Source organism: Lissotriton helveticus, chromosome 6 (assembly GCF_964261635.1).
Source record: "Lissotriton helveticus chromosome 6, aLisHel1.1, whole genome shotgun sequence".
In the NCBI taxonomy this organism is placed as follows: domain Eukaryota; kingdom Metazoa; phylum Chordata; class Amphibia; order Caudata; family Salamandridae; genus Lissotriton; species Lissotriton helveticus.
The window spans coordinates 185,719,334-185,739,389 of NC_136067.1; the positions used below are offsets into that span (position 1 = coordinate 185,719,334).

The 20,056-nt window shown below is 42.0% G+C and overlaps 1 protein-coding gene across 1 annotated transcript in view; it reads left to right on the forward strand.

Annotated features, from left to right (window-relative positions):
* Positions 1-20,056, forward strand: part of PKHD1 (PKHD1 ciliary IPT domain containing fibrocystin/polyductin) — a 1,769,028-nt gene that overhangs the window by 1,471,997 nt on the left and 276,975 nt on the right. The window contains exon 55 of the mRNA XM_078647366.1: positions 10,791-10,856. Within this exon, the coding sequence (XP_078503492.1) occupies positions 10,791-10,856 (66 nt within the window). The remainder of the gene's footprint in view (positions 1-10,790; positions 10,857-20,056) is intronic.

Below are 20,056 nucleotides of genomic sequence, written 5' to 3' on the forward strand. Positions count from 1 at the left end.
TTTCACGCAGCGATGCGTCACTTTTCATAAATGAGGCCCCTTGTTTTTAACTTCTGCAAAGGTGAGACAGATGCAAGCTTGTGAGTGGCTAAAAATGAGGGTGTGACACATATATCTATTAAAAAGAGTTAAAAAGCAAAGAGGGCCATAAAAGTATATAATATAAAGGTATCCTATGTGAGGTAAGTAGGTCGGATTGCAGCGAAAATTTCCTCTGGGATAGAAGACAAAGGAGGATGGGAAAAACAGCACATCTCTTATAATGAGAATATAATCACGCAGCTTATCACTTGGATCACTTGGATACACTTGGTGCACCATATTCATAACGGCATAAGAAATGTGGCAATGGCAAATGCTGTTGCTCTGTTCATGTCCATGCTAAGAATTCTAAAAGCCTCCAGGTGCTTCTAGTTCCCAAAGATCCCTGATCTTTTTTCAAGCTGAAGGGCTAGAAAAACATATTCTCTCTCGTGTGTGGATTGTACGGTAATACTATTTTACCCACCATGTCTTTTGTCTTTCCATCTGGTGACACTTGGAAAGTGTTCCTATACTGCAAGAATATGTGTTAAACAACTTGTTAAATTGCCTGGAACCCCAACTATCCAACTAGTGCAGCCTGTTCTGCATCACAGAACTGCTAAGAGCTGACACTACTTGTTGTCAGCCTCAGGTAGCTCTTGCACCAATTATTAATCTATCAACTTTTACTTCAAAAAGTCCATTTTGTTCTCACTAAAGTGACCCTATTGGCTAACCATATGTCAATATTTCCTCAGGTCTCCAGGACAAGATGGACATTTGAAGTACCCCAAGTAAAATAACGAAGAAAGTAGATTTTTATTTGGAGTTGGTGATCGCCCACCTCAAGGAATGATAACACTAACTTGTCAAGGTGAACCACAAAGTCACTAAATTAACCTGAGCTTATCCTCTTAGGAGCTATGCCACAGAGCAGACAGGCTTAACTTAGGTCGATGGTTTAAGTGTTTATGCAATGCCAAAACAGTTAATTAAAAATGACACCAAAGGGAAAAACCTCCAATAAGGGGAATCGGAAATAGGAATTTTTTAAGCTTTATGTAAAAATAGCTCAAAAAAGCCTTATGTGTCCATGAAAGTGGGTGACATGGGTCGGTTACAACAAGAGGGTTTGTCCAGTCAAAAATGTTACTTTCTGACTTAGTCTTTTTTATGGAGCTCAAAATTCTCCAGCGGAGGAAGCCTGAAGCTGCAAATGATGAGTTGCATTCAAATTGAACATGAGGTTCTGCTGACACCCCAACTTTTCAGGGTTTCCCGAGCAGCTCTTGGGGTCACTTCTAAAGCTCCAGTGGCCTCAAGGACAGCAGTTAGGGGCCAGGACTCGCTCCATCAGAGCCCCAGCAAGGTCTAGTCACCTTGTCACTTCAATCACTAAGGGCCTAATTACGATGTCGGGCAGACTTAAGTCTGCCCGACACTATCTCAGTACTGGGACCGACCAACCTCCTGTCTGCCATCCCAACCAACCAATAAGGATGCGACAGAACACAGGGGCATATGTACATTGGAAGTGGGAAAAGAGGCGTTAGCCTTCCTGGCTTAACACCTCGCTCCCCCACTTCAGAAACTCAGGACTGCACCATATTTACTAGAATATGGTGCAGACCTGTGTTTCCCCGTGCACTGACACTACACTTAGCAGCCTTGCACCAGTGCAGGCACCTTTGCACCATATTGCAAGGGTGTCTGCGTGCTGAGGAATATTGCTTATGTGCAGGAAGGTCCCCCTTTCTGCACATAATCCATCTTTTAATTCTGCTTTGTAACTTCTATGTGTGCTCCTGAATGCAGTACACACAGAAGTTGCAAAACAGCATTTTTAAAAACAGATTGTTTATATGCAGGAAGGGGTACATTCCTGTAAATGAACAATCATTGGCCTTTTGCTGTTTCCATGTGTGCTGCACAACGCAGCACACATGAAAACAGCAAAAACGAGGAGAAATGAAACATTTCTCTTGGTTACGCCAGGGTAAGACCATGTTTTCCCTGGTCTTAATTCTGGTGCTGCCTCCTTATTATACCTCCCACGGAAGTAGGAGGTAGCGTCAAAATCAATGGTTGTTGCGGTGGAACACCCACAACAACTCCATTTGCCCTCCCTCTTCATGCTAAGCATAGCGTGAAAGGGTGTCTTATTTACAAGGCAGAGTTAGGCTACGTTAAGTGGCTTAACTCTGCCTTGTAAATAAGGCAAGGCCCCTATCGCCATTACAACGTCGCTTAAAGTGACGTTGTGATGGTGATAGGGGCTTGTAAATATTCCCCGCTGTTTAGTTGCACTCCTATTCTTTACAATGCATTCTGACCGGAATGCATGCTTTCATTGTAAAACATTGAGGTGCAGTTGATCCCTGCAACCTGGGCAGGTGCCTGCCACGGGTGCAGGGATCAAGAGGGGGCACCATAGGGCCCCCTCAACACCCATCCGGAGGCCTTGTACCCAAGGGGACCAGTCGCGGTCCATGCCGGTAACAGCTGTGGCACAGTGAAGCCTGGTTGGGGGGATTTTGAGGAACGATGCAGAGGGAAAATTAAGTAAATAATTCATTTTCTTTCATCATTGTCCCTCGAAATCCCCCCCAACCCGGCCCCACCACCCCACCATTGTTACCTGATGGACCGCGGCTGTCGGGGGCCCTGCTGGGGTTCCAAAAGTTGACTTCCAGCAGCCTTTCTGTGTCTTAAAAGCTGGTACAGAAAGGCTGTCGGAATCTGCCATCGTAATCCCCCAGGCTGAAGGAGCCCCTTGGGATTACTGAACTCATTCAGACTGGGGGACAGGCTCTCCGAGCCCGTCGGAAGCCAATCATAATAACCAGTCAGATTCCTTTCCGACTGACACCATCCTATTGGGCCGGCCGGAAAGGAATCCGACCGGCTGATTACTCTGTGGTAGGAACAGCTCCAACCGACAGTCGGAACCGTTTCCTAATGCATCGTAATCAGCCCCACAGTCTCTTGTGGCTTGTTGTGTCCTTGTAGCCACGCAGGAGGTCAACCAACTGACCCTTGGAGTCCACTTCATTGTCCTGAGTTCAAGAGGGAGCAGGTTCAGTCCTCTTCTGATCTTTTTCAGGTCCAAAAATTGTTCTGAGGAGGATTCCTTGGGGTTTCCCATTTATGATTTTCACTAGCTGCTGTGTGGTGGTGACTCCATGAGACTTTCTAACCAATGGGGAAAAGGTTCCAGGGAGCTAACCCTCCGCATGTTTGTGTCACAACCTGTTTGAATTCTTCAAACTATTCCACATTGCACCTCTACAGGAAATGGCACAGGCCTGCTGCATTTCAAGAGAGCTTGTGTGCCAGTCAGGGAGTGTTTTGGGGATGAGTAGTCCTCTACCCTGTCATTCCAAAAGTGGTTCTGGGACTAGTTTCATTCCCACTGGATTCAGGCCAGCCTGGCTAGGGAGAGCCATGGGAACAGAGACTTTACCTTCTCCAAATCTCCCCTTACCCTAAGTTATGAATGGGCATGCTTCACCTCTATCTTTTTACGTTAATTAAGTTACCGGGCCATTGCCCATCCCCTCTGTCCTTCCTGAGCTTCCAGGATCACATGCCCCACACTCAGTCCATCCTCTCACCAGGCCTACTCCATTGTACTATTCTGGGAGAAGTTTTCACACCTCATTAAGGTCAATTACTCCCAGAGTAGCTGCTGGTAGGCAGATGCAAATTTACCTCCAGGAGCTTCAGCTAGAGAAAAGGCAATTTTCTAAAAGTTTGTTTCCTAAACATTTAATAGTACATCTAAATTCACCAATGAACTTGACTTTTATGAAAATATGAAAAATAATCTTTGAATAACTATATTAGCTATCATCTGTAAAACTACAGCTACTGAAAATATCTTTTGGGATCTAGTCATGGGAGGAAGATGCTAACTTTAATTTTGCGCACGCTCCACTTTTAAATAGCCAACCTACTTTGTGGACAGCAAAGTATACTTGGGGGTGACCTATTATTTTTTAAAAGTATGGTTTCCTTGGTTTCCTATCTGTCAAAAAGGGTTATATTGACAAGTTAGACAACAGGTTTTTTAGGCTGCTGGAATCAGGCTACAAATGGTGGGCTTGAAGCCATGTTTTACAGGCCACCTTTGTGGATGTCACAATAGGTACTGCAGTACACAGGTGGCATTTAACTTCCAAGCCCTGGGTGCACTTTCTACACCATATGCTACGGCCTAATATGTAAGTTAAATGTGTCCATCAGGGATAAGCCAATTTAACCATGCTTAAAAAAGAACACAATTACATGACTCCTGTTTAGCAGGGATAATGCCAGCAGAAATAGGCACTCGAATAAGTCAAAAAATCTGAAGTGGTCATGCAGAGAATGTTGATTTGCTACAAGCATTCATTACATTATCAGAGCAAGGTATGGCTTTTGGGGTAATTGTTTCAAAAGTGTGTGCCTATACTTCCACTGGGCACTTTCAATTTATTTTTCCAAATATTGTTTATTTCACGCAATTTTCTCAGGGTACGGGGAAGAAATATATACATTGTTGAAGGCTATAATAAGAACAGGTATCTACAGAAGGTAAGATTCATGCTAGAGTATTCTTTAGGAGCCATCTTAACATTGACCATTTTCATATACCTACTCGGGAATGACGAGCCAGTCTGGAGTTTTGACCCCTCCCACACAGCAATCACTTTGACCTTAGGCGGTACCCAGGTTGACAAAGAATTTCTAAGAGAAAGGAGTCATCACCAGAGCACCATGAAGCAAAGTAACCCTGTCTTCCCTGGTAGTATTTGAGACTCAGGCTGATAACAAAGGGAAATCATGTTCTTAAAGGTGATCACACTTTCTATTGATTAGTAATTACACGTGAGTGAATCCTCCTGATTAACAAATGGAAATGAATGTGCAAATTGCACGTGTTTTTGTAAGCACAAACTATTCAGGTTTAAGATACCTTCATTTTTGGACAAATTAGGTGTACTCAGTGGAGTGGAATGGCACATAATACCACCAAGACTACTGTCATAACTCCCAGCTCTTCTTCATTTGGAATGTGTCCTGTGACCAAAAAATCTTTACACTCACCTGTTAGACCTGGCATCATTGGTGTGGGTTTTACCTGTATTTTTGCCTATGCCTCCTGTGTTTTTGCTGTGTGTTGTACTTAGTTTTGCAGGTCCACATGCTTTGGGCACTTTGCCACTGCTGTTCAGTGCCAAAGTGCAAGTACTCCCTTTGTCAATTGTTGTTATGGATTGGTGTTTCCATAATTGGCTATTTGATTTACTAATCAGTCCCTAGTACAGTGCACTTTGTGTGCCCAGGGCCTGTAAATCAAATGCTGCTAGTGGGCTTGCAGCAATGATCGTGCCACCCACATAAGAAGCCTGTAAATGTAACTCAGGCCTGCCATTTTAGTGCCTCTGTGCAGTCTGCTACTGCCATGTCAACTTGGCAAGTGCACACACTTGCCAGTGCCTAACCTTCCCTTTTCTTACATGTTAGTTACCCCTAAGGTAGGCCCAAGGTACCCCTGTGGGCAGGGTGCAGTGTATGTGAAAGGTAGGGTATGACCTTGTGTGTGTGGCATGTCCTAATAGTGAAATACTGCCAATGTCATTTTTCACTATTGCAAGTCTTCCTGTTCCCTTAGGATACAATGGGGAGTTTGCTTATAACATCTTATAAACCTAACTACCCCTGCAAAGAAGGTAGGGAAATGAAGTTTAGTGGGCCTGAACTCAGAATGTTAAAATGCATCTTTTAGTGAGGGTGATTTTTACATTCTGTGTTTGAAAATACCAGTTAGAAAGAAGGTATTTTCTTGCTTAGCAATCCAGAGAGCCTCTGCTAGGATGTGTATTGACTGTCTGGCTTTGAAGTGACAGGGGCTGGGGAGGTTCAGTGACTCCTGAGAGTCAGGATGAGTCAAGGCTGCGATGAATAGACCTGGGCTGCATTTAGAGTAGGGGAAGGAGATTTCCTTTCACCTGAATGGGCCTGGTCTGCCTTCCACAATGCTGTCTCTACCTCCTGCCAGGAAGCTGCACCAGATAGGACAGAAATGGTTTTGACTGAGCACAGGGCTTCTCTGCCACCAGCGAACAAAGGAATTTGTAGTATAAATATTGGGGCCCAGACCCCATTATTTTAGATCTCTTCTGGCAATCAAAAGGAACCTTTGCCAAGGAAAAGAGCCAGAGAAGCATAGGCGGAATACTCCCCCTGTGCTGTTTGCTATCTGGGGTTGGCCTGCAGTGGCTACTTTCTGCCAAGGAAAGGGAAAAGGACTTTGCTGTTTGCTGTGTCCCCTGCTTGAGGAAGATCTCCAAGGGCTTGAACCTGAGCTTGCCTCATGTTCTGAAGTCTCAGGGACACAAAGACTTCCCCTCCAGCTCCTCTGAACTTCCTTGCGTAGAGTTCTGACCTGCTAAGAGATGGCTGCTGTTGTTTTTGGACCTCTGGAGGCTGTTTGCCACTGGGAGCTGGAAAAGCAAAGCAAATTCGAAAAGCGTGATGCATCCGCACCTGTTTTCGACACGTCGCTGAAGAAATCGTTGCAGCGCCTGCCCGTGGCTCCAGAAATTGCCGCACGCTGCATCAATTGCACCGATCTCCAAACTCAGGGATCACCGCACCAATTCCGACACAATGCCTGATGTGAGGATGCAAGAACCCAGACATCGTCACGTATTGTCGCATCACATCGAGGCGCTAAGTCTGTTGCATCATTGGGGGACGCAATAAGAAACCGATGCATCACCTCCCCATGCAGTAAGAAACCAAGGCATCACCACCAATCCAGGTATGAATCGACGTATCACCTCCCCTGTGTCGGAGTAATGTACCGACACATCACCTCCCCTAGAGCAAGGAACCAACGCATCACCTTCCCTAAGTGTAAGGAACTGATGCATCACCTTCCCTGCAACCCTTTTTGTTTATGCGCATCCTAGTTACTTTGTGTGAAAGGTGTCGCATCTGCAATTTGCTTGGAACTGAACTATTTCTACCATTTGAAAGTCATATTTTTATTACTGTATTGTGTGTTTTTGTCATTTTTGGTCTTGTTTGGTTAAGATAAAGATGACTTATTTTTCTAAACTGGCGTGGTGTCCATTTGTAGTGCTTTCACTGTATTACTGTGTGTTCACAAATGCTTTACACACTGCCTCTGAGATAAGCCTGTCTGTTCTTGCCAAACTACCAAGGGTGTGAGCAGGGGTTAATTTAGACGTTTATCCCCCTTTCCCTAACTAGAGGGAAGGGTCCCTATTTGGGCAAAGGTACCTACCTCTGCCAACTAGAGACCCCCATTTCTAACATCACCCAATATGCCAAATGCTTCCTATAAAACTCAGTGAGGAAAGTTGCCCAGCTAAATCTTATTTACCCTCTAAAAAATGGTCTTTATCAACTTTAATGGGATCAATACCTATAAACACTTCACTTGCACTCCTTATAGATTCAGTAGATTTAGAGCTTTGCATTTAGTTTCATTTACTTGCTAAATCTGTAGCCTGTATTCTCCTATGTAGGCACTGTTTTCCTCTCAGATGACATAGGTGTATTTGCTGTTTTGTTTGGCCCTACCCTGTAAAAACGAGAGCTCACATCCTAGTTTGTTGTGTCAATGCATTGTAGAGACATATAGGGTGTATTATATGGATATAATGCCTCCATCCTGTTGAGTGGCTTAGTGAATCTAGGAATCGGCCCATGCAACAAAGGTTCATACTTGTGGCCTATAGTTTAGTAACATACTGAAGCAGTGCTTAATTGGAGTCGGAATTTGCAGTTGGGTCCCACCAGTACTTATTTTTGGGGATCAGCACTTATTTTTCCACAACAGACTTTGATCTAGAACAAGAGAGAAAAACACAAAAGTGAGGAAGAGAAAGATGGAAAAATAGTGACAAAGGGAGAAAGCAGGGGTGAACAAAAGGCAGGAATTGTGGGGTGGCGGATAAAGAGGTGAAAGAAATTGGGTTGATGATTGAGGGAGATGAAATACTACTCAAGCAATAGCCACAATCTTTGTCAGATTGAAACACATGTTAACCCCAAATTAATCTGTGCTTAAACCTCTGGTAGTTTGGAACAAAAGGAATGGATTACCTTAGAGGTAATATGTAAAGTATTTATACAGCATGTCAAACAGTAATAAAGTAAAAACACAAGATAAATCCCACACCAGCTTAAGCAAAATAGAGAAAAATGTAATAAATAATTTTAGAACAAAACAACAAAAATCCAATCTGTAAAACCAGGGATATGCAATCTTAAAGATTTAGGTGAAAATAGCACCAAAAGCACAAAGCACCAACTGTGGATATCTGGTAGTGCTGGACCAGTACAATGTCACAAGTTCAATTCAATTGCGATGAAGCACAGGTCGGCTACAGGGACCCAGTTAAGTCAGTTGAACAAGAGTGTCTTAAATCCTGATTGTGGAGCTATGCGGAGTCCCGCATCAAGATTGAATGTGTTGCACAGTTGCAATTCCTAGGAGCCGAGAAGCTGCGATGCGAGGTCCTTTGTCATCATCAAGGATGCCATCCATGGGAGGCTTGAGGTGAAAAGTCCTATGTCAAGATGCACTGCATACGGGCCAGTTCCGAAGAAGCTGCTGGCTTGCGATGCGGAGTCCTGCGTTGACGTCAAGGATGCTGTTGATGAGAGGCTTGCAATGTGAAGGTCTGTGTTGAGTATGCAACGTACAGCAGCGGTTCCTGGAAGGCTGTGGGCCACAATGCAAAGTTCTGCTCAAGGGATGCGTCACATGCGGGTCCAATGTCGGGTTGATGAGGCGATGCTTAGCGCAGTGGCTCCTATGCAAAGGTTCAGGGAGGTGATGCATCACTTCGTGTGGCTTCTGCTTTAACCACAGTTGGGCTGATAGTGCACCTTCCGGCCTGCTTCGAAGTATTCCGGACTGAAATGGCACCACTTGGGAGGGCAGGACTCACAGGAGGCAGAGTGCAAGTGCTGGGGTCAAGATGGAGGAAGCCTGTTCTGTCCCTGAGGCTTCTGATCAGGAAGCCAGCCAACCAGACATTGGAGATATTCTGCTGGGCCTGGATTAAAGATGCAAGTCCAGTCCTTCCCTCTGGTATCAGGGCAGCACAGTAAGGCAGCAACGTGTCAGTCTTTCTTGCAGCACAACAGTCCTTCTTCTGAATCTTCCACAGCTTCAGATGTGTACTGAAGAGTTGGGATCTGAGGTCTAAAATGTATATATACCTGGTGCCCACTGTAATGTGGGAGAAGCTTCTAGAGGATTCCACCCCCCAGAGATGCTCCGGTGTTTTAAATACATTGCACCCTGCCATCTTGGCAGACCAAAGAATACCCTAAGGGTGACTTATATGTATTAAAAAGGAAGGTTTGGGCCTGGCAAAAGGTTTATTTTTGCAAGGTCGAAAATAATGTCACTGTAAATCTACACATACAGGCTGCAATGTTCAGGCCTGAGACATGTTTTAAAACGGCTACTTTAGTGAGTGGCACAATAAGTGCTGCAGGCTCACTGGTAGCATTTAATTTACAGGCCCTTGGTATATGTAGTACCGCTTTACTAGGGACGTACAAGTAAATTAAATATGCCAATTGGGTATAAGCCAATGTTACCATATTTAGAGGAGAGAGCACTTGCACTTTAGCACTGGTTCGCATTGGTAAAGTGCACACAGTCCTACGGCCATCATAAAACCAGCAAACAAACATGGAGGAAGAAGGCAAATCGTCTGAGGGAAGATAACCCTAAGACTGACAGGTATAACAAGAAGCATGACGTGGAATTAGGACTATCCTGCTGTGGTATTCAGCACACCCCAATATTCAACAGGGCCACAGGCTTTTGAGCAAAACCTTCAGCCATGGCACTTATCCTTCTATGAATTAAGCACTGCATTGAAGGCTTGCTTATTACATGATTGATTGATTGATTGATTTTAAACTTATATAGCGCGTACTGTCACCCCACGGGTAGCCTGGCACATGTGGAGAGTTCCATGTTATGTTATGTTATATTATGTTATGTTATGACCGGTCCTTTGTATATCATGCTTCTGACATTGCTGTAGCATTGCAGGGTTGTGTTCTTGGCTTTCCTTTCATTGACAATAATTCCAGTGAAGTCTTTCTGATTTTGGTACTAAGTTGGGAACAACAGCCATTAAACACTAGTACTTAATTTGTGCCAGTGTTTTCCAGTGCTTGGCAGCGGCACTTATTAGCAAAATACGGCACATATTCATGACAATCCAACACATGGTGGTTCTGTGTGTGTATTTATATGTGATTAGTGGAGCATTTAACTTTAATTTATGTTGAAAAAGGATACATCTTGGACTTCAACACAAAGTTCAAAATGTGGGTTGTCAGCTAAAGTGGACCAGAGTGAAATACCTTTGATCCTGGCACTTAATTGTTTACAAATTAGGCACTGTTAAACATATATTGCTTTTGGCCTGTGTCGCCCTCTAGGGCCTTGGCATTCAACTTCTGAGTGTTCATTACTTGTGATTTTTCAGATAAATATGATGCGTGGTCTGTCTCTGAAATGTGTCTTGCAAATCTCATGCTTATTCCTTTAACACCCATTGCCTTCATATAGGGGCAAGAGTGAGTTATACACCTTAAAAAGCTGAAAAAGGAAAGCGCAGCAAATAACTTTAATTGAAGGATGATCATAAAAAACATATCACCAGTTTCTGAATAATTGTGAACAGTTTGTTTTAATTTTTTCTGTTTTTGTTTAGTTTCTGGTGAATCTGATATCAGAATAACATTCAAAGCTGAGAAAAGGGTCGCACTACCTCCAGCAGGTAAGATACTGAACCCTGGGGCTCTTTAAATACTTTCTTTTACTGAAGGCATAACTGACCTCATATGTTTAAATCACATCTCTTACATATCATAATCATGTTTTATATACCATAGTCGCATGTTTTATATTCTGTAATGTACAGGTGTGTGAGAAAATAGCTCTGTTTACCCAATACAAGCTTCCATTTACTACTCCCATGCCTCATGTTTACTTTATTTAAACTTTGCAAACCTAACCTGTGAGACTTCGGGCACTGTACTTTTTAGTATATACAGTGTAATGGAATTGATAAATAAGTAGATGATAAACATGTAGCAAGACACTTAAAAGCCACCTACATATGCATGTAGGTGGCTTTAAAGTGTCTTGCTACATGTATATGTAAGTCGCTTAAAAAGGTAGAAATTACATGTTATACTACAGTTTATACAGGTAAAAAGTGAAGGGTACATTGAATGGTGTGATTAAATATAATTGAGGTAAAATATGTGCTAGGAGCTAACAAAATAATTAGAAAGTCAAACATTTTGTATGTGAGCAATATTGTGAACCATGGAAAACAAGAAAATGTATTTAAGAAACAGAATATGGCTTATTGTGAGTTAGACATGTACAGTGCTAAACAGTAGTGCACTGCCTTCTCACTGATTCTTTCGACAGTTATCGAAGTCATCACAAGTCCTTAGCCACATACACTTTGAGGGAGGCACTCAATTTTTCATCAAGTAAGCAGACTGAAAAATACAAAGCGGGCAAAGAGAAAAACTATTAAAAATATTGTTAGCCCAAGAAAACAATATGTTGAACTATGAGAGAGAGAAGCTGCAGTCCTAATGAGAGCTGTGAGTGAGCTCCCACAGAATCAAAAGTTTGTGGTGTCTAAAGGTAAACAGGTTTCTCTGTGGAATCCTCAGCTTTGTGCTTAGTCACTTGCCATGAGCAGCAAGGCATTCCAGAGGGAATTTTGATGTGGTACTTGAATAGCAAAACCAAAATGTTACACCTGACAGCCTTAGGGTGATCTCCCCCCTCCCCCCATATTTCTTGCCTACTCCCCTCCTGTTTGCTGAGATTTGTTTTTGTTGGCTTTAAGACTGCACACTTTACCACTGCCAACCAGTGCTAAGGATCTTGTGCTCTCTCCTTTTACAATGCTGAAATTGGCTTACACCCAAGTGGCACATTTATTGACTTATAAGTTTCTAGTAAAGTGGTACTACAAGTACCCTGATCCTGTGAATACAATGATACTAGTTGACCTGTAGGACTGAGTGTGTCACTCACTTAAGTAGCCTTTTGAAACATGTCACAGGCCTGCCATTGTAGCCCTTTTGTGCGCAGTTTATAACTGCATTTCAATCTGGCAAAATAAACCTTTTTTGATGTGTTTCCCCAAAAGGCAAAAACGTTCCCACTCTGTACTCCCTTGGTTAGAATGTTTGAAAGAAGTTGGACTTTTATCCTGATGGTAGTTTGAATCTTTGTTTAATAATTTTTAACAAGTTTTAATATTGTAATCACATTACATTTCATCGCTGTCACATTCAATCCGTGGAACGTGTTTTTTTTTATAGCAAGCCCAATGCATTTTGGGCTGGGCTTTGTTCTGTTAGGTTTGAAATGTCCTCATAGGATAAGGTGAATTGTAGGGTGCATATAAGTTACCCATAGAGTATGCCCTAAACAGCCCACAGTGTAGGGTGCATTGTATTTACATAGGTAGACACATACTTTTAAGTTTTACATGTGCTGGTAGTGATAAACTCTCAAATTAGTTTTTCAATATTGCAAGGCCTACCTCTCCCAATGGATATCATTGGTTACCTAATTACATTTAATATATGACTTTTGCTGGGGAGAAGGTAGTGATGCGGTTTGGAGTCTGATTGGTGTGTAATTTCACATCCTCTTTAATCATGAAGTCAAACTTTAAGTGACAAATTTGAAAATGCCACTTTTAGAAAGTTTGAATTTGCTTGCCCTAACTATTTGGTGTCTGCATCACATAACTAGTTGCAGTTGGCAGTTGGTCTTTGTGTATGCTCTCTCAGACAGCCCCACAATAGAGGGTCTGGGTGTTGGCAGGGTGGACCATCTTGACTTGATGGGGTGGCAGAGCTGTCACCTGTCATACTTATACTTCAGAGACACTGCCTCAGTGCATACACAAAGGAATTCACACTAGCCTATTGTGCCTGCAGACAGAATAAGACCAGGAAGGGAAGTTTCTTCTACTTGAAAATGGGAACCAGGTACAAAAAGGAGACCCTCACACCCATTCTTCAGTACACTCCTGGACCTGTGGATACTACAGAAGGACTGCACTGTTGAGAGATGCCTGCCCTGATGTCTGAGAAGTAATACTGGACCTGCCCCCTTCATCCCAGGCTGAAGTGACTCCAAGGTTCAGCTGACTGATCTTCTATTCTGAGCTACAGGGACACAACAAGCTCCAGAGTACTCCCTGCAACTGCCCAGCTAGGATGCTGCACTGGACCTGCAACTGGCATCAGTTGAGCTCCTTATAAAAGAAAAGGAGAAATCCTGAAATTTTTGGTCCCTTCACGATCGTGAACGAGCCTTTTCGCACCAAAGTCTTCCTGCCTGTGCCGACAGCCAATGGGAAGCTCCAGTGTGCTTCAGTGATGATGGGCAATAAAAGATCTGCAGTTCACTCTGCATGGACACCCCACAGTGACTGCAAATATGTAGCTCCAACAGCGAGCGTTCACAACTTGGGACAGGATCTTTGCACTACAGTGACAGACAGCCTGCTCCTCGTGCTACAGTGTCGACTATCCGCGATGCTGTTCCTGCTCCTCGCGGCTCCTCCATCATGAATAAAACCCTTTGTGCTGGACTTTAGAAGGTAACTTTTTAAGTAGGACTAACTTGGCCACTGTTTCCAGCCCGCACTCCATTGCATTTGGCCTTAACTTGTTACTTTCACCTGGTCTTCCGTGACCAGATATTCGCAAGTGGAGCTTTGTGCTTTTAGATGCTATATTTACCATACATTTTAAAATTGCATATCACGGTTCTACTGATTGGATTATTGGTGTCAAATAATGAATGACATTTTACTTTTTTTTTCTGACTTGGTGTGGGATTTTTCTTGTGTTGTGTTTGCACTTTATTACTGTTTATGTACTACATAAAAACTTTCCACATTTCCTCCAAGATAAGTGGAACTGATTTTGTGGCAAGCTACCAGAGGGTTAAGCATGGGTAAATTAAGTGAATTTTTGTGCTTCACCCTGACAAAGATTGTGGATGTTGCTTGAGAAGGGCTTACAACCCTCCTTGGGTGGGGGGAAGGAAATTCCAGAGCCATCTATGGGTGGAAAACTCTAAAACTTTCCTCCACTTCAAAATTGGCTCTAGGTATAACAACAGAATCCACAGACCCACTCTTCGGTTAATTCCTGGATAGGTGGAGGGCACTTAGAATGCCTGCCCTGCACTTCAGAAGACTGCCCTGCTCCTTGAGGCCTGCTTTTTACTTCAGAGGTCTTCCCTACTTCTAGAAGCCTGCCTTTCACCCACAGAGGACTGCCACGCTATTGAAGGACTGCCTTGCTGCTGGAGGACTGCCTTGCTGCTTGAACCCATAGAAACACCAAAGGTTAGTTGTCTGCCCTCCTTTTCTGACCTACAGTGACACAAAAAGCACAACTTGAACCCTGCACCAGGACCCTGCCTGAAGAGAGTTCTGCCCTCCAAGTGGTGCCCAACCCTTGGAGGTGGTGTTTGAGGTGACCAGACAGCCTAAAAACAACCCTCAAGGCTTAAAAAAGTATTTAAAAAAAGGGCCCTGTGAACCAAGAGAAGATCAGGACCTACCTGTTCTCTGATCCACCCAAGGTGCATCGCCGGTTGGCCCGACTTCGCAGTAGCATCCCATGCATTCTTCTATGCAGCAGCAAATCCTGTTCAGCAACTCCTCGCAGATGGGATGGAGCTCTTGTCAGCTATAGCCTGCAGTTTTGTCCTGCAGGAGATTTTCAACTTCCAAAAAAGGGACAAAGTCCAGCGTAGAAATATAGACTGAGGCTTCGTCTAGTGTCTCCCCGATGACACCACGAGCTGCCTTGCCCGGCTGAACTTTACCCTTCTTCAAATCTTCTTCTAACGCTCAAGGTAAGGCGAGACCGGGCCCAAACTACCTTGTGTATCTGGACCCCACTCCACTGCGGTCAGCCATACCTTTTGACTTTGCCCTAGTCTTGTGGAACCACATGACCATGTTTGGTGTTTTGATTTTGGTCACTGGTGGTTACTAAAAAACATAAAAATTCATAACCCCTGTTCTGCTGATCTGAGTTTTGTTGTTTTGGAGTCAAATAATTTACTAGTTTTACTGCAGTTTTCTACATTTTTTCTGGGTCTTTTATTTTTTAGTGTTTTCACTGTATTACTTGTTTAAGTGTGCATTAATACATCACATTGCCTCTAAGTTAGGCCTGACTGCTTTTGTGTCAAGCTACCAAAGGGCACCATTAATGAAGCAAATTAGGTGGAGGTATCAATAGATATTAATAACCGAATTGTGATGTTTTGTAGCAATGGCAGTATTTCGAGTCTTGCCTACGTGCCAACACAATTGCATATTCCAGTCCATACCTGTGCCCCTTTCGGCGTATGCTGCCTTTAGGCAATAGTGTTGTCATCCACAGTGTTGTATCTTTAGCCACAGATACAGGTACTTTCAGAGGTAATTCTGGGTATGCCCCTGGCTGCCTCATGGTTTGCCCCCTTCCAGGCCCGTACTCATCCCTGGATGACTTAAATATGAATTCTGGTTCTCGTAGGATACACAGACTTTGACTCTTGAATTACTGAACCCATGAAAAATGCATAACTGTTGTGCCTCAAGGACATCTGGAACACCATAACAGCATTCTGGGGTTGCAGTGGTTTTCCATGTCTGCTTCCCCATATAAGATAACTCCTGTATTTCATGTAATTTTACTTCTTGTTTCTTAATATAGAAGGCTGCTGAATTAAGGGAAAGGTGCACCGCAATACAGTTGATAACATATTTTATACGTTCTTGCACCTTACTCCACATTTGTATTCCATTTTTTATTCAGAATTTCACTTAGTTTCAAGAACCTTCTGTAAGTATTTCTTGCAAGTCTCTTGGTTCTGGACATTTCTGAGTTTTCCCCATAACCAACTTTTTTTAAGGCACCTGCTTATCACACATTGTTTGCTCTACATAGGTGGTTCCATGGCAACAGAAAGAATTTGTGTAATCATCAGGCAGCACCGGCGTCAATAAAGAAACCACAACTGAGTCCAAAACCATTTTGTGTCACCATCGGGTTTGATTTCCAGTTACGTATCTGTCATAGATTCCAATCAAAGTGATTGTTTTGGATGCAACTAAAGGGTTAGCTCACACCATTCATCAACAAATGCAAAAGCTACATCAAGTACTTAATGAGAACTAGGCCTTATGAAAAATGTTATTGTATAAGGGCATGGTTCTACCTATAGTCCCATCTGGTGATCCTCACATTTCAGGTTACCTGTTAAATTAAATAATTTGTAAGTAGTGTATTTTACCTTCCATCCAGCTCAGTTTGCATTGGACTTTTCAATACTGTGTTGTCTAATAAATTACAATTCCAAAGCTTCTCTTCTTGTGACATATTCTGAACCTTGTCTGTCAGACACTTCCACCTTAGTAAAGGATTTCAAAAGGATATTTGAACAACCTGACTCAAAGTCCTCTGCCAAAGAAGCTTTGTCTGACATTCAACAAGGTAATTCTGGTGTCATTTCTTAAGTTAACCATTTTTATTGGCTATCTACAGGAACCACATGGCTAGAAAGGAAGAACTTCTATAACCTCTTGTCAGAAGCAGTTTGAAGAAAGACATAAGAGATGAGCTAATGCGTTCTCCCTGACCTGCTACTCTCACTGACTTAACTGAAATGGCGATCTTAATTGACCATAACCTAAATATAATAAGAGATGGACATGATACATTGTACCAGGAATCGCTCTTAAAACGTTCCCTTCTGAAAAAGAGCCTTTACAGATTGGAGCAACCAAAGGCCCTTTGTCATAGACTGGGAGAGAGCACAGCTGAATTTCTAGCCTTTGTATGCATTGTGGCAAGGCTGGACATCTAGTTTAGCCCATCATGTTATGCCCCATGGGCTTTTGGGAGACACCAAGAATTGTCTTTATAATGAGGGGAGGTTCTTCCCTTTTTTTGTCGTCCTAGAAAACTCTGATTCCCATCTTTTACTATTCTGAGTTATTATTGGCAGTGGAGATGAGGTTGTTTTCCATGTTCCAGCTCTGGTGGATTAAGGAGTTGGTGAAATGTATGGAGATTCAGTCTGATTTCAGAAGATGTCCAGGAAGGAACATGAGCGTATCCAGACTGTTGATGGTACACCATTTTCTTCTGGACCGGTGAATGAGTTGACAACTCCTCTGTCTGTGTTCTTTGATGATCTTAAGGATATGTACTTTGAGATTATTGCTACATTTTACAATGATGTGCTTTCTGAATTAACTTTGCTAAGGCATAACCTCTATATCAATTTGACTATTATTTTCCATTGTATGGTTATTGGTCTCCAAAAGATGAAAGCAAGAAAGATTCATTTAAAATAGTTGTAAGTCTTACATTCCTGCCAAGCCAATATCACATCTTTCTGGGTATCTTTGAGACATATAACATCTTGGCAATACCACCACACAGGGACTATACTGTGCAATTTCAATTGAACCGTGTTCCACTGTACCTTTTGGCTGAATCTATTTCCTATGAGAGTCTGAGAAAAAAACCTTGTTGAATTATTTGTGAGTATATTTAGAGAATGAATTGATAACTAATATCTCCTGCTGATGCATAATTATTATTTAGTCTCAACATATGTCAGGATCTCAGACCACATATGGAGTATTGAAGCCTCGGAAGGAATATCAAGACTTTCTACCCTCTACCACTCATTAAGCCTATCTTTGAGTTGGTAAGAGGAACAAGAACATTACGAGATTAGATTTTTGATAGGGTTACCATCTTTTACAAATCAAAACTTTGGATGAATTGAGAAAAGAATTTGTAATCCGTTTGGTCACTATGATTACTGTGTTACACCCTTTTAGCTTTGAAATGCACCAACAATCTTTCAGAGATTTACAGATCACCTCTTTCGAAATATCTTCAACCAATTTGTAAAACAAAGGAGAAAGCAACGGTACCCTTAGGGATAGAAATCCAAAAATGTATTCTCACCACAATAATCCTTAAATCATATTAGGGTGTGCAGGTTTATCAGTATTAATACCATCTTTTAACTCTTTAAGTTTAGTTTATTTTTCCACCACCAGAGAAAATAGTACATAGGGATCAATATTCCAGCCTTAATTATTTATTCCACCCATCATACATGAAGTAAAAAAAATCCCTGTAAATAAAATAATCTTTGATACATTTGATGCAGCCCTTGTATGTTGAATTGAACGACATAAGAAAATACTTCTTGTGACCAACTTTTCACCTGGTGACATCTGCAATGCTGTATATTGTCATCACCCATTGTATGACATTAACTCCTTCTATAAACATCAAGATCCCTAGATCATGTTGCATTACAGCCGTTTCTGACTTCTATGGCCTCTTCTGACAAATATAAGTGGCTGAAAATGTCTTTGAAAAACTTTATACACTGATGTATACCAATCGGTTCATATCAGTAATTTCATTACTGAATAATAAATCAATTACTCAATATCATTTATATGTTTACCTGTAAATTACAGCTTTATATACCCTGTACAGCAATCCAGAGACCAGCAATTACGTGTGTGCAGTATTTAGAAACAGGGCAGTGCCCATATTATTTTACATAGATCCTTTGGGCGCCATGTAATTCAGAAAAGCTGCAGCCATCTTACCAGTCTAGCAAGAAACTTCCACTGTACAGTAGACAACCAACTTTTTGACTGCATCCTAATTTACACAAAAACTCACTTAGAACATACAGAACAGGTCATCAGTGTACTATATAGATTACGTCAACACTAGCTGTTCTGTACATTTTAGAAATGTGAGTTTGAGAAACTGGATGTGGAATATTATGCCTATTTACCAAGCTCTCAACATTTATTAGTAGATCTATAGAAGATCTCTGTGATACTGGTCTGGCCTGCTCCCACTTCAATTAAAGAAACTCAGATAACTTTAGATTCATGAATGTCTACTACCATTCCATGCCAGTTTTGCCAAATTAACCAGTAATATCAAATGGACCTTGAAAACATTAAATCTACAGAACGTTTTTTTATTGTGATACTTAAGAGCATACCATCAATAAACTAAAGCCAGCCTTTATTTAAGCACCCAAATACAGCCAAGAAGTTTATTGATGAGACTGACGTCTCTGAGAGAGCTGTTGGAGCAGTTTTGTTGAGACTCTCAGTATTTTTCCCATTTCCTGACATAATTATGCAAGATGTTACAAATCAGTCTAGCTCATCCTTCATCCCCAGGCTGTCAGTCTGAGCAAAGTTATCAGAGTCTAGAACAGTTCCTATAGTGTTACTGAATTTAATCCCAGGGGATTGGATTTTCTTTCTTCCAGTTGCAGATTTCTCCTACAACTTTATGGGAAACAACCATTACATCGCAACTTTTACAACGCACTACCATTACAACGAAACTTTTACAACGCAAAAACCATTACAACGCAGGTATTTACAACGCAGGTATTTACAACGCAGGTGCTATTACAACGCATACCATTACAACGTAAGTACTGGTAAGTATATAATTATATTTAAAATGTTATATGTTTGATTTTTAAATGGGGTATTTTTTGGGTTAAGGGTCAGTTTTGGGTTTTAGGGTAAAGGGGCATTTTTAGGGTTCAGGGTGAGATTTGGGTTTTTGGGCAAAGGGGTATTTTTAGGGTTCAGGGTCTGTTTTTAGTTATTGGGTAAAGGGGTATTTTTAGGGTTCAGGGTCAGTTTTCAGTTTTTGGGTAAAGGGGTATTTTTAGGGTTCAGGGTCAGTTTTCAGTTTTTGGGTAAAGAGGTATTTTTAGGGCTCAGGGTCAGTTTTCAGTTTTTGGGTAAAGGGGTATTTTTAGGGTTCAGGGTCAGTTTTCAGTTTTTGGGTAAAGGGGTATTTTTAGGGTTCAGGGTCAGTTTTCAGTTTTTGGGTAAAGGGG